At 39.8% G+C, this 12853-nt stretch overlaps 1 protein-coding gene across 17 annotated transcripts in view; it reads right to left on the bottom strand.

Moving 5' to 3' along the window:
• The window catches only part of baz2ba (bromodomain adjacent to zinc finger domain, 2Ba), a 250780-nt gene that overhangs the window by 7667 nt on the left and 230260 nt on the right, over positions 1–12853 (bottom strand). For 14 of the 17 annotated variants that reach the window (XM_059966477.1, XM_059966482.1, XM_059966481.1 and 11 more), the window contains 3 exons: positions 11395–11702; positions 10872–11007; positions 8521–8667 (listed from right to left, as the gene is read on the bottom strand). In XM_059966477.1, the coding sequence (XP_059822460.1) occupies positions 8521–8667; positions 10872–11007; positions 11395–11702 (591 nt within the window). Of the gene's footprint in view, positions 1–8520; positions 8668–10871; positions 11008–11394; positions 11703–12853 lie in introns of those variants that run through there. The other 3 variants (XM_059966488.1, XM_059966489.1, XR_009511572.1) reach the window with 2 other exon arrangements.

Genomic DNA, 12853 nt, shown 5'->3' with positions numbered 1-12853 from the left:
CACACACATTCTTATACCACGTGTGTGATGCTTCTTAGAGCTACATCACACGAAACCAGGTATATGAAAGACAAAAAACAAATTGTAAACTCAAAACTATAATTACCTTGTAAATACCAATACATTTTCCATACACATTTTCACCTGTATTGTATAAATACATCTTTTTTACAGTCTAATGATCACTATAATTAACAAACCAGAAAAATGCAGATAAGCTAAATCAGTGCTTCTCAATTTTTTTCTGCTCGTGGCCTACTTGTGAGCTTCATTTACTTCTGTGGCCTCCACTCTCCACTGTCTCTGTTAGTTGCTAAAGTTTTTTAAATCAACTGTACTAATTATTCTAATATACACTCAATATTTGAGTTAACAGGTTATAGGGATTATATAACATTATATTTAAAACAGTTGCATATGAAAAATAAAACTATTTTAAAGCTGAATAGGAAACTTTATAATGAATATAATATTCTTCCAACAAGCAGTGAAAAAGTGATTAATATTGTTACTTTAGATTTTTAGTGAGATCCTTGCAACTGGTGCAAACTAGCGAGTTTTTGAATATCTGGCTGCACTTGGTTAAACTTCGTTGAAGATAATCAAAAATAACCTTTCACAATATCAAGAAGGTTACAAGCTTTTAATAGCAGGTGAAGAGCTCAACTAAAATCACACACACACACAAAGCTGTTTTGCAGCCTCATTTGCATCATCTAGCATATTTTCCTATTCATTTCATTCAGAGTTCCAACTAAATTACATACAGTATATTCATTTCTTCCTATGTATATATTTTAGTAATATTTCATTAAAACAGTAAAATTAGCATGGTCTATTCAGAAACACCTGTGGCCCAGTTTCATGTTTTTTTATTTGAGGTCCCTATGAAATCCGGCACAGCCTTCTGGAGACAATATGGCTCACATTGAGAACCACTGATCTACATTATAATATAAATTTAACGAGTTCTAATTTGAAGCCTCCTTACTTTTTCATGAATTAAGCCACAAAAATGCAAAATTGTAATGAATATATTTATTGATATGTAAAGCTTTAAGAACAGGTGGTACATAGTCTAAAAGTTACAAAGTGAAATCAAATATACTACTCATGATTGTACTAGAAAACATCAGAAAAACATAGAATACGTACACAACACTGGAAGAACTCAGCAGGTCAGGCAGCATCCAAGAGAAAAGAGTAGCCAACATGTGGTGAACTACATATAACTGCCTGGACACGCCCCTCTGCTGACTGCTCCTGTGGCTCCTCCCACAGACCCCTGTATAAAGGCGGTTAGAGGCACTGCTCCCCCCTCAGTCTCCAGGATGTTGTGTGGTCGTTTCTTGCAGCTAATAAAAGCCTATTGTTTGCCTCCCGTCTCCGAGAGTTATTGATGGTGCATCACAATATTTTGGGCCGAGACCCTTCTTCAGGAATTGGGGGGGGGGGGGGGGAAAAGAGAGGGCCAAAGCCCGGTAATAGTGATAGGGGAGGGGGTAGAGCCTAGAGGCACCAGGTGGAAAACCGATCAGAAGAAAGATAAAGGGGGGAGAGGGAGGGGATAAAGATGAAAGAACTGTGGAGATAAAGAAGCAGAAAGTTGAAAGGGAAGAGAGGGACCTGGGATAGGGGAAGGGGGAGGGGGAGGGAATTACTGGAAATTGGAGAATTCAGTGTTCATACCACCAGGCTGGAGGCTACCCAGACAGTAGATGAGGTGTTGCTCCTCCAACCTAAGTTTGGCAGTAGAGGAGGCCATGTATGGACATATCTAGATGGGAATGAGAGGCAGAGTTGAAGTGGGTAGCAACCGGGAGGTCCTGTCTATTGTGACGGACGGAGCGTAGGTGCTCAATAAAGCGGTCCCCCAATCTGCGTTGGGTCTCGCCAATGCAGAGGAGGCTGCACTGGGAGCACCGGATGCAATAGACAACTCCAGCAGACTCGCAGGTGAAGTGTTGCCTCACCTGGAAGGACTGTCTGGGGCCCGGAATGGTGGTAAGGGGGGAGGTGTGGGGACAGGAGTAGCATTTGTGCTTGCAAGGATAAGTGGCAGGTGGGAGTTCTGTGGGGAGGGACGTGTGGACCAGGTAGTCGCGGAGGGAACGATCCCTGCGAAAAGCTGAGAGGGGTAGAGAGGGAAAGATGTGCTGGGTGGTGGGGTCCTGTTGAAGGTGGCGGAAGCTGCGGAGGATAATATGTTGGATCCGGAGGCTGGTGGGGTGGTAGGTGAGGTCAAGGGGAACCCTGTCCCTGTTGTGGTGACAGGAGGATGGGTTAAGGGTTGAAGTGCGGGAATTGGAGGAGATGTGGGTGAGGGCATCTTTGATGACGCCAGATGGGAAACCACGATCCTGAAAGAAAGAGGACATTTGAGAAGTCCTGGAACTGAAAGCCTCATCCTGGGAGTAGATGCGGTGGAGACGGGGGAACTGGGAATAGGGAATGGCATTTTTGCATTGGGCAGGGTGGGAAGAGGTATAGTCAAGATAGTTATGGGAGTCAGTGGGTTTGTAGAAAATGTCAGTGGATAGTCTGTCTCCAGAGATGGAGACCGAGAGATCAAGAAAGGGGAGATAAGTGTCCGAGATGGACCAAGTGAATTTAAGGGCTGGGTGAAAGTTAGAGGCAAAGTTGATGAAATTGACGAGCTCAACATGGGTGCAGGAAGCAGCACCAATGTAGTCATCAATGTAGTGGAGGAAAAGTTGGGGAGTGATGCCAATACAGATTTGGAGCATAGACTGTTCCACATAACCCACAAAGCAGCAGGCATAGCTGGGGCCCATGCAAGTGCCCATGGCTACGGTTACCTCCCTGGTTGCCACCCACTTCAACTCTGCCTCTCATTCCCATCTGGATATGTCCATACATGGCCTCCTCTACTGCCATGATGAGGCCAAATTCAGGTTGGAGGAGCAACACCTCATCTACCGTCTGGGTAGCCTCCAGCCTGGTGGTAAGAACATTGAATTCTCCAATTTCCAGTAATTCCCTCCCCCTCCCCCTATCCCAGGTCCCTCTCTGCCTCTCTCCCCTTTCAACTTTCTGCTTCTTTATCTCCACAGTCCTTTTATGTTTATCCCCTCCCCCTCCCCCCCTTTATCTCTGATTGGTTTTCCACCTGACGCCTCTAGGCTCTACCCCCTCCCCTATCTCTATTACCGGGCTTCAGCCCTCTCCCCCCCCATTCCTGATGAAGGGTGTCGACCCGAAACATTGGCTACTCTTTTCTCACAGATGCTGCCTGACCTGCTGAGTTCTTCCAGCGTTGTGTACGTATTCTTTGATCCACAGCATCTGCAGTTGCATTTTGTGTTCAGAAAAACATAGATGCTGGAATCACTGCAAAAAAAAAATCAACTAGCAAGGCAACATCCGTAGAAGGAAGAATTGGTTAACACCTTCAAGTAGAAGGGTTTTCAATAGAACTGTGATTTTAATACTGTTAATATAGCTTTCCCCCACAAAATCATGGCTGCACATGTTCCAGATTCAAAATCTGTCTGAATAAGTTAGTGAACTATTAACTTAGCTCTTCAACTTCATTCTCATTGTCACCAGATTCAGAATATTGACCCATCAAACTAGCATCACTGTGGGAGTATCATGACCACACAAAACAGATGGAATTATGTCTCCTTAAAAACCTCATGGGTTCAAATGGTGCATTGGCAACTAGATGCTTAATAAATCTTAGCCATTATTTCTAGAAAACGAGCTCAAAAATTAATTCTTGTCATAATATAATATCTGCAATAGAAGCCACAAAGATCATACAAAATCTAAACACAACAGAACTGCAGATGCTGGAAATCCAAAGCAACACAGACAAAATGCTAGATCAATTCAGCAGGTCAGGCAGCATCTATAGAAATGAATGAACAGTCGATGTTTCCGGCTGAGACCTTTCTCTCAGACACAAAAGTACAACAGATTCTGACAAAAACTGCCCAATCCTGTATTAAAAGTTGAAGGTTAACGATGCTGGATGTGGAACTGTAACCTCTGGCGCTCACTGAGGTTATAAATCTCAAGCAGAGCACAAGAGAATCCAAGCATAATGCAACTACACTATGGGCCTTATTTAGTACCATGAGACATATCTGTCAGACAAGTTCCTAAACATTTACTCTACGTTTTAAAATAATTTGCCTGCAAATTAGCTGAAAAACTCAATATTCATGTTAAAAAGGTAACAGAAATCTGGAAAAAACAAGATGGTACATTTCCTTAGAATTGCACATTAAAAATATATAAGAACTCAGTTCTATATTCATGATAACTCAATCCCTTATCATGATTTACATTCCTCTGGTATGGGAACTCTGAACATTTGATGTGATTCAAAGAAGTATTTTTTATATTTCTATCTCCAGAAAGTAAAACCCATTTCTTTTTAAACTTCCCTCACAAGACAACCTCCTTAGCAATGAATCAATTAATTGAACCCTAGCTGCATGCCCTTCCAGGTCTTGTCATTTCCTAAATAAGGAAACAAAAGCAGATATTTTATACCCTCTACCACTTACTCTTATTCTATTATTCAATTAATGTATAAAAACCTTTATTGGAACTAATGACTTTGAATTTCAAAATAATTATTGCAAATGCCCTTTCTCTTGCCCAGGAAACTACTTTCCTCATTTCTCTTTGTAGTAGCAGAAGCAGCACACTGCCTATTCATCCGAGTCATAATTATACATTGCCCATCATCACTGGGTCTAAATCCTGTACATCTCCAACTAATACTGCAGTTAGGAAGCATCTTAACTACAGTATTCAAAGGGCAGCTCACCACCCTCTTCAAGGGTAATAAATGCTGATCTCCCCAGCAATGACCAGCTGAATAGAAAAATGAATCACTGCTTTGGTCTCCTGTACTTCCCATAGAACCACAGAACATTATCCACTACAGTCTTGGAGATGCCAGAAAACACTAGGAGTGGAAATGAAACAACTTCACTACTTCAACAAGTCAGAAACTACAAATTAAGATATCGATGACTATCTTGAATGTCACAATGTACATGACGATTTGGAAGATGCAATCATTGTATAAAGGAAGTCCATTGTGTCTGCGCTGATTTTGTTCATTTACAGTTAATCAAAAGTGTACACTGAATGAATTCCTCCATTGATAACTATTAGGAACTACAATTTTATTGTATTGTAGTAGTATTGTTAATGTTCTAATTTGTTCCGTATTTCATTTAAACACATAAGTTTGTCACTCAGCTAAACAGCAACTTATCATTTTTATACATTTTTACCTATTTCCATGAAACCTTGACTAATTGGGGCAGGTGCTTAATTAGGCCAAAATATGTCCCGATGTGTCCCAATTAACTGGAATCTACTGTATTATAAATTCTCCTGAAACATGTCGGGAATCAGATTTCAGGGCAATCAGTAACTTGTTAAAAGGGCAGTTCACGTGCTCATTACCAGATCGTTCTTCAGCATGTTTGCCACAATAACATCCTGATTTTGCCATCTTTCGAGCACTCTGGCCACCACACAGGAGTATAGTAACTCAAATTTTGACTCTTGTCTAAACAAGGACATAAGAGTATTTGATCAAAGCAGAACATTTTAAGCAAAATCTTAAAGGAAGAGGGAGACATCTTTAGAGTGGGATTTTTAGGTCTTACAGTATTAATGCTGATAAGAGTGAGGAGCTAAATTTTGGTAGGAATCATCAAAATAGGACATACATGGTAAATGTCAGGGCATTGAGGAATGCAGTAGAACAGAGTGATCTGGGAATAATGGTGCATAGTTCCCTGAAGGTGGAATCTCATGTGGATAGGGTGGTGAAGAAAACTTTTGGTATGCTGGCCTTTATAAATCAGAGCATTGAGTATAGGAGTTGGGATGTAATGTTAAAATTGGACAAGGCATTGGTGAGGCCAAATTTGGAGTATTGTGTACAGTTCTGGTCACCAAATTATAGGAAAGATGTCAACAAAATAGAGAGTACAGAGGAGATTTACTAGAATGTTACCTGGGTTTCAGCACCTAAGTTACAGAGAAAAGTTGAACAAGTTAGGTCTTTATTCTTTGGAGCCTAGAAGGTTGAGGGAGGGACTTGATAGAGGTATTTAAAATTATGAGGGGGATAGATAGAGTTGACGTGGATAGGCTTTTTCCATTGAGAGTAGGGGAGATTCAAACAAGAGGACATGAGAGTTAAGGGGCAAAAGTGTAGGGGTAACACAAGGGGGAACTTCTTTACTCAGGGAGTGGTAGCTGTGTGGAATGAGCTTCCAGTAGAAGTGGTAGAGGCAGGTTCGATTTTGTCACTTAAAGAATATGGACAGGAAAGGAATGGAGGGTTATGGGCTGAGTGCAGGTAGGTGGGACTAGGTGACAGTAAGCATTCGGCATGGACTAGAAGGGTCCGAGATGGCCTGTTTCTGTGCTGTAATTGTTATATGGTTATTGGCAGCTGAAGGCAGAGCTACAAATACTGAAATGATTAATATCTCACACTTTGTACCTAGGGACAGGGCTCATATTTTGCATGAAAATGCAATCTGTATATCAGTTTTCTGTAATATGAGTTACTGGATCTTCACTACCCAAAGAAATGTGAGCATCAGGAATAGTAATAGGCCATTTTGTCCATCACTCCTGCTCCACAATTGAAAAGCATCAAGACTGATCTTCTACCCCTCTGCTACCTAATCTCATATCATGATTCCTTTATATTTAAAAATCTTTATTAGAAATATATACACATACACACAGACACAAACGAGCCAAAGTAAACAAGAACCTCTTTTTTTTAATTGAAATTATTAATTCTTGAACTTGATCACCACAGTAATCACACTAGCAGAAATACAGCAAGGTCAAAGCGTGGGGTTCCCAATTTTTGTTATGCCATGGACCAATACCATTAAACAAGGGGTCTGTGGATCCCAGGTTGGGAACCTCAGTAGTTTATGCTCTTTCCAGATTTGTATAAAATCTCTTATTTACCATGCACATAATGATCATTTCCAAGATACCTAAATTACAAAACTCATGATGATTATTTATGTTTTGTAGCAAACCTAGTAAATCAGTGTACTTGGGGAGCAGGCATATATTATACTAAACTGAAATTAAACATCTACACATCAGTTTCATCAGCTACTTTGCAAATCTTCTGTAAAGTTACAAGAGCAAATTCAGTTTTCCAATTGCTTCAAACGTATCCTGTTTCAAAATATACTAAAAGCACAGGAAATCTCTCAACATTGAAGTCTATGACTGCAGATGCAGTTCAATTTGCTGCAGGTCTTCTAGATCTAATTTCACTTCATCTTGCAAAAGTAGCTTATAGTTTTGTCATTTATAGTACCATATCAATGTCACAACACCGTTGAGCACACGCCCATAAAAGGAATTTGGATATACATTTAAGGAATAAATAAAAGTTTCACTTTGGTGGAAAAAAACATCACAAAGATTACATAGCACTGAAATGCAACAAGGTAAATGACTTTGTTTTAAACTCAAACTACTCAAGACTATTGGTTCAGAAACTCCAATTAGTTACAAGGTTTGACGACTAAAGCTTTCTGCTGACAGGTTATTTGCTAAAATTTGTATTTAAATTGGTCATTAATAGAACGTAGCCTGGATGAGAAACCTGATGGGAGTTTGAGATGGTCACGTTAGAACTTTTCTCATTTCTATGAGAAAACCAAGAATCAAAATATTTTAATTCATTTTTTTTCTCCATTTATTGGTCTCATCATGTTTCACTTTCTGCCAAATTTCAGCTTTTTGGCAATTAGTGGAAGCTTTCTAGTAAATAGTATTGTGTAAATTTGTAAGTTCAGTGGGAGACAAATAAAAATCAAAAGCACGAGTGTGAACAGAAAAATAATCTGCCTGAGACAACTAACATTGCTAACCAAAGAGTGTGTATTTGAAAGTTCAAAGTTTACAAACACCTGATTTAAGAACACCTATAAATAAGCTCCCATAAATATCAAATTCAAATGAAAACCAGACTTGATACGCCAAATGGCCTAGTTCCACTCCTATGTTTTATGGAAATAGCCTGTTTTATGCACAACTCCACTGCAGTAACCATACACAATTCTCTCTTAAAAACAGTCTGACAGTCTCACCACGGGAGACAGCCTAAGAGTTGCTTTGGAAATTGATTAGTAAATGTTTCTATCGATACTAGTACAAGAAAATTCATTTAACCAAGGTACCATCCTGATTCTGTACCATTGTAACCGAACGGGAACACAATAAATAAATATTAACTGGCCTTTATCAACACCATTCATTTCTATACTGTGGAGGGGAGGTATGGTTAAGCTTAACATGTGATTCTGTAAAAATGTAACCCATTCATAACCTGGGAACGGCCTGTATTATTCTTCTCTAGATAAAGCACTTATGATTTACAGGTTCTGACTTAAGTGCTGATATCATAGGTTTTGCAATATAACAAAGAGGTACCTATTATCAATTGCATAGATTCAGACTTTCCAATTACATTACCTTAGCAATGCAGGCAGGACAAAACCAGTCACCATCTGGAATAGTAGTGATTTTGGGCCTGTGACAGTAAGTGTGACATCCCTTGTCACAACCATCACATAGAAGAAGCAATTCTTCATTATCTCCCTTTCGACATATCTGGCAGTACTGTTAAAAATTACAAATAAAAACTTTGATCAACTTGTGAGCAAGACTATCTGACTCACCTGTTGTCAAATCTTTCTAATGGCAGGAGAGGCCAAAACCCTCATTGCTGATAAGCCTCTTACCCTCCATGCCAAACTCCTGATTCCTTCCTTCATGTGCAATTATGGCATAAGCTATATAGGTACAACTCCAAGAGTACCTGACAGCAAATCAGTAGAGCTTTTCTATCATTAACTCTGATTAAACCAACTGTCATACTTTTTAATCTCATTGTTAAAGAACATTTTGTGCTAGCTATGTAAATATGCCCTGATGTGGACAGTACAGAGTTTGAACAAAACTTCACATGAAGCTTGATCAGAGATTTTTGGGTTCCAGTATGCTGCTCCTACAGGGATCTTGTCCTGGTTTGGAGACTTGTGTGCCTCAATGACCCACAGAGCTACATTGGCTGGTCAGGGCTTTGACCTGTTTGGCATGGTTGACCCAACCAGAAGCCAAAGGATAGAGGGCAGACTAAGAGTGGTCTACCAGTCCTCCAGGTTTGGGGGGTTCAGTTCAGGGCTAACAAACATGACTGGAAAACGATATTGTTAAGGAAACAGCAATGAAGAATCCTTCTACATCTGAGTGCGATAGTATATCTGAGACTCTACCTGGAACTTGCATAACTGACACCAGTGAAAACTGGGAGGAAGCTACTGACATGATGAAGGTAGCCCTGAACACTGCCAGAGATCGAGCATTTTCATTGCTGTCCTAAACACAAGCGGCGTAATGGGCAGTAAGTAAAGTAAAACTATGAAGCTGGATACTACTGATCAAAAAGATCACTTCACCCTTCAGTGGAGTTGCTGTACGAGTTATAAATGTAAACATACACTATGCTATTATATACCATCTAGTATGATGAGAAAGCAATATTTCTCTGTGCAATCAACCCCAAAAGCAATACATTTTCCATATTGTTCTTAATACTGTGCTCAGTTCTGGTTGGCTCACTACAGGAATCATGTGAAAACCATAGAAAGGGTGAAGAGGAGATTTACAAGGATGTTGCCTGGATTAGGGAGTATTCCTTATGAGAATAGGTTGAGTGAACTCCGCCTTTTTTCCTTGGAATGACGGAGGATGACAGGTGACCTGATAGAGGTGTATAAGATGGTGAGAGGCATTGATCGTGTGGATAGTCAGAGGCTTTTTCCCAGGGCTGAAATGGCTAGCCAGAGAGGGCATAATTTTAAAGTGCTTGGAAGTAGGTACAGAAGAGATTTTAGGGGTAAACTTTTTTTTTAAAAAACACAGAGAGTGGTGAGTGCGTGGAATGGGCTGCCAGTGATGGTGGTGGAGGAAGATATGATAGAGTCTTTTAAGAGACTCGGGACAGGTACATGGAGCTCAGAAAAATAAAGGGCTATGGGTAATCCTGGGTAATTTCTAATGGCACAGCTTTGCGGGCCGAAGGGCCTGTATTGTGCTGTAGGTTTTCTGTGTTTCTACAGTACTCCTATTTTAAGTTAAATTTGTAAGAATTATTAGTGGGATGGCACTTCAGTTTATTGATCTGAAGTACCACTTTCTAAATGAAGAGAAAGATATTACAAAGCATTGCATTTTATATGTTATTTTTCTACATTTACACAGTGCACAATGTTTAATAAATAGTATTTATCTCAAAGTTCTATTGATTTAAATGTAAAAAATTGGACTCATCCCAGGTTATAATGAGCTCATGATTTACTTTTCAAATTCAGCAATAATCTCTATTTAAATAAATCAATAAAGAAAATGTTGAATACATAGAGCAGGGAGTTTTTTTTGAAATAGAGAAACAGAATTAATGTTTCAAGCCAAAAAAACCATCATCAAAACCAGGAAAATGAGAAAATATTTAGGATCATATCACAGGAAATGTGTGATTGGAAAGGATCCTCGGCCAGTCAGGTTGATGTCAGTAGTGGATAAATTATTGGAAGGTATTCTAAGGGATGGGATTCACAGGGTCTGATTACGGCTGATGGATCAGCTTCGTTAACAGCAGCACAGCTAAAGGTTGAGGAATTGCTCCGACTGTACAGAAGTGCTTCACCCTAATGCCCAACATTTTGCTGACTGATAGTTTATCCAATAGGGGAAATGGAGAGAATAGAGATGAATGAAATAAATGGGCATGCTTATGAAAAGAAAAAGAAAGCAGGACTCACAACTTTCATGATTGATTTCTCCCATGCTATTGTCTTCTCCAACTGTTGAAGGCACATTGCTACCTGAGCAGCATTGTGAGCTTGAGACAAAGCTTTCCTCCACATTTTTAGTCCAGGGGCAATATCTTCATCACTTCTGTTCAAAGCAATAAGAACTAAAATTATTAAAATGTTGATTATGTTGGGACTGTATTCCCCTGAACAAAAATGTCACATCAAGCCAAAATGTTTTAAACAGCAGTGTGCACAGCCAGTAGAGAGTTGATATAATGTTTAGGCACTGGAACTTCCCTTTAGCATTGTGGCAACATGACTTAAAGCTAATATATGATCAAATGACGTTGGACATTCCTGCAGACAAAAACATCCACAGTAAAAGAAGTCTCTACAAAGCACCATGCAGATAAGGATGATCCACATGGATCACACACACACAAGAAACAAGGGGGAAAAACAGGCAAGAAAAAAGGCTCCAATTAGCAGAAAAGCACAATAATTTTCCAAGTTAATCTCGATAACCTACCCATCACCATCACCTGTATTGGATGGTGCAGGAGCAGGAACTGTAACTGTGCCCACATTATCCAGTTTGATCTGAATGGTGGTACTTAAGGGGCTCTTCAGATACCTTCTCTCTATGTTCTTCTCCAAATCAGCCAGTCTTGTTACAGCTATATCTAGAGGGTTGCCATCTCGCCGTTCTATACTGCTGCCACTTTCCTCTTCCTCTTCTCCAGTGTGTTGGCCAACAGCGTGTTCTGCATTTAAAGGTTTGTGTTCATAGTAGACCAGATCATCTCTGTCAGAAGCAGGCTCAGGACATATCCAACCCTGTAAAAAGAGGAAAAACAGTTTTTTCCTTTGAAATTTCTCAGTACAGTCTTATACTTTGCAGGTGTTGGTATCCTTCAGATAAATAGTGTAAAAACTTCGAAAAGTAATACAAATGGGTTAAAAAGTTGCAGAGAAAGAAAGAACTATCATCAAAACTTTCCTTTCTCTGAGATAACACATCTTTAGGGAGGAACCATTTGATAGACACTACTCATTTTAAACTTTTTAGGTTGAAATGTTGCTGCACTCTGAATAGAACATAGAAAACCGACAGCACAATACAGGCCTTTCAACACACAATGCTTACATTAAGAATTACCTAGGGTTACCCATAGCCCTCTATTTTCTCAAGCTTCACATACCTATCCAGGAGTCTCTTAAAAGACCCTATCACATCCGCCTCCACCACCAGTCACTGGCAGCCCATTCCATGCACTCACCACTCTGCATAAAAAACTTACCCCTGACATTGAGCAATCTGTTTCATAATTAAACACTTCAGACAATTAAAATCCATCACTGCTATCTGACCAGACAGCTTCATTTATGAAGTTATTTCTTGCATGGAGTAATTACAAATCCTGAGAAATTTTACATCAGACTGTTACACCATTAAATCTTCTCAAACGTGATAAATAGGTGGGAAACTCCCTCAAAAACAAAGAATTGGATAACAAGCTGCATATTGGATTTTGGTGATAGACAATTTTTCTTGACAAAGATTCTGTGCGCCACAGTCCCGAGGAGACAACAGATAGCAAAGAGAGCAATTAAAAAAATATTGAGTGGGGGCAGTCAGTATATATTGCAGCAGGGAGGGCTTCCGTTTTCTGGATCTTTGGGCTTTCTTCAGGGAAGGTCTGACCTGTGCAGGAGAGACGATTTGCACCTGAACTAGAGGGGGACTAATATCCTGGATATACAAGGGGATGGGAACTAGAGCACCAGAACAGATAGTGTCACAGTTGTGGAGAAAGATGTCATTAAGCCAACATATGAGATCAGGAATAAAAAGTTTGAGCATGTTGGGACTAGAGTCCGGTACATAGCTGTGTATATTTCAATGCAAGGAGTATTGTAGGAAAAGTGGAAGATCTCAGGGCATGGATCAAAACATTGAATTATGACATTGTAGCCATTTGTGAGAC

Source organism: Hypanus sabinus, chromosome 4 (genome assembly GCF_030144855.1).
Source record: "Hypanus sabinus isolate sHypSab1 chromosome 4, sHypSab1.hap1, whole genome shotgun sequence".
Lineage (NCBI taxonomy): Eukaryota > Metazoa > Chordata > Chondrichthyes > Myliobatiformes > Dasyatidae > Hypanus > Hypanus sabinus.
The sequence above is the reverse complement of the archived record's forward strand: the minus strand, read 5'-3'. Positions and strand labels throughout refer to the sequence as shown.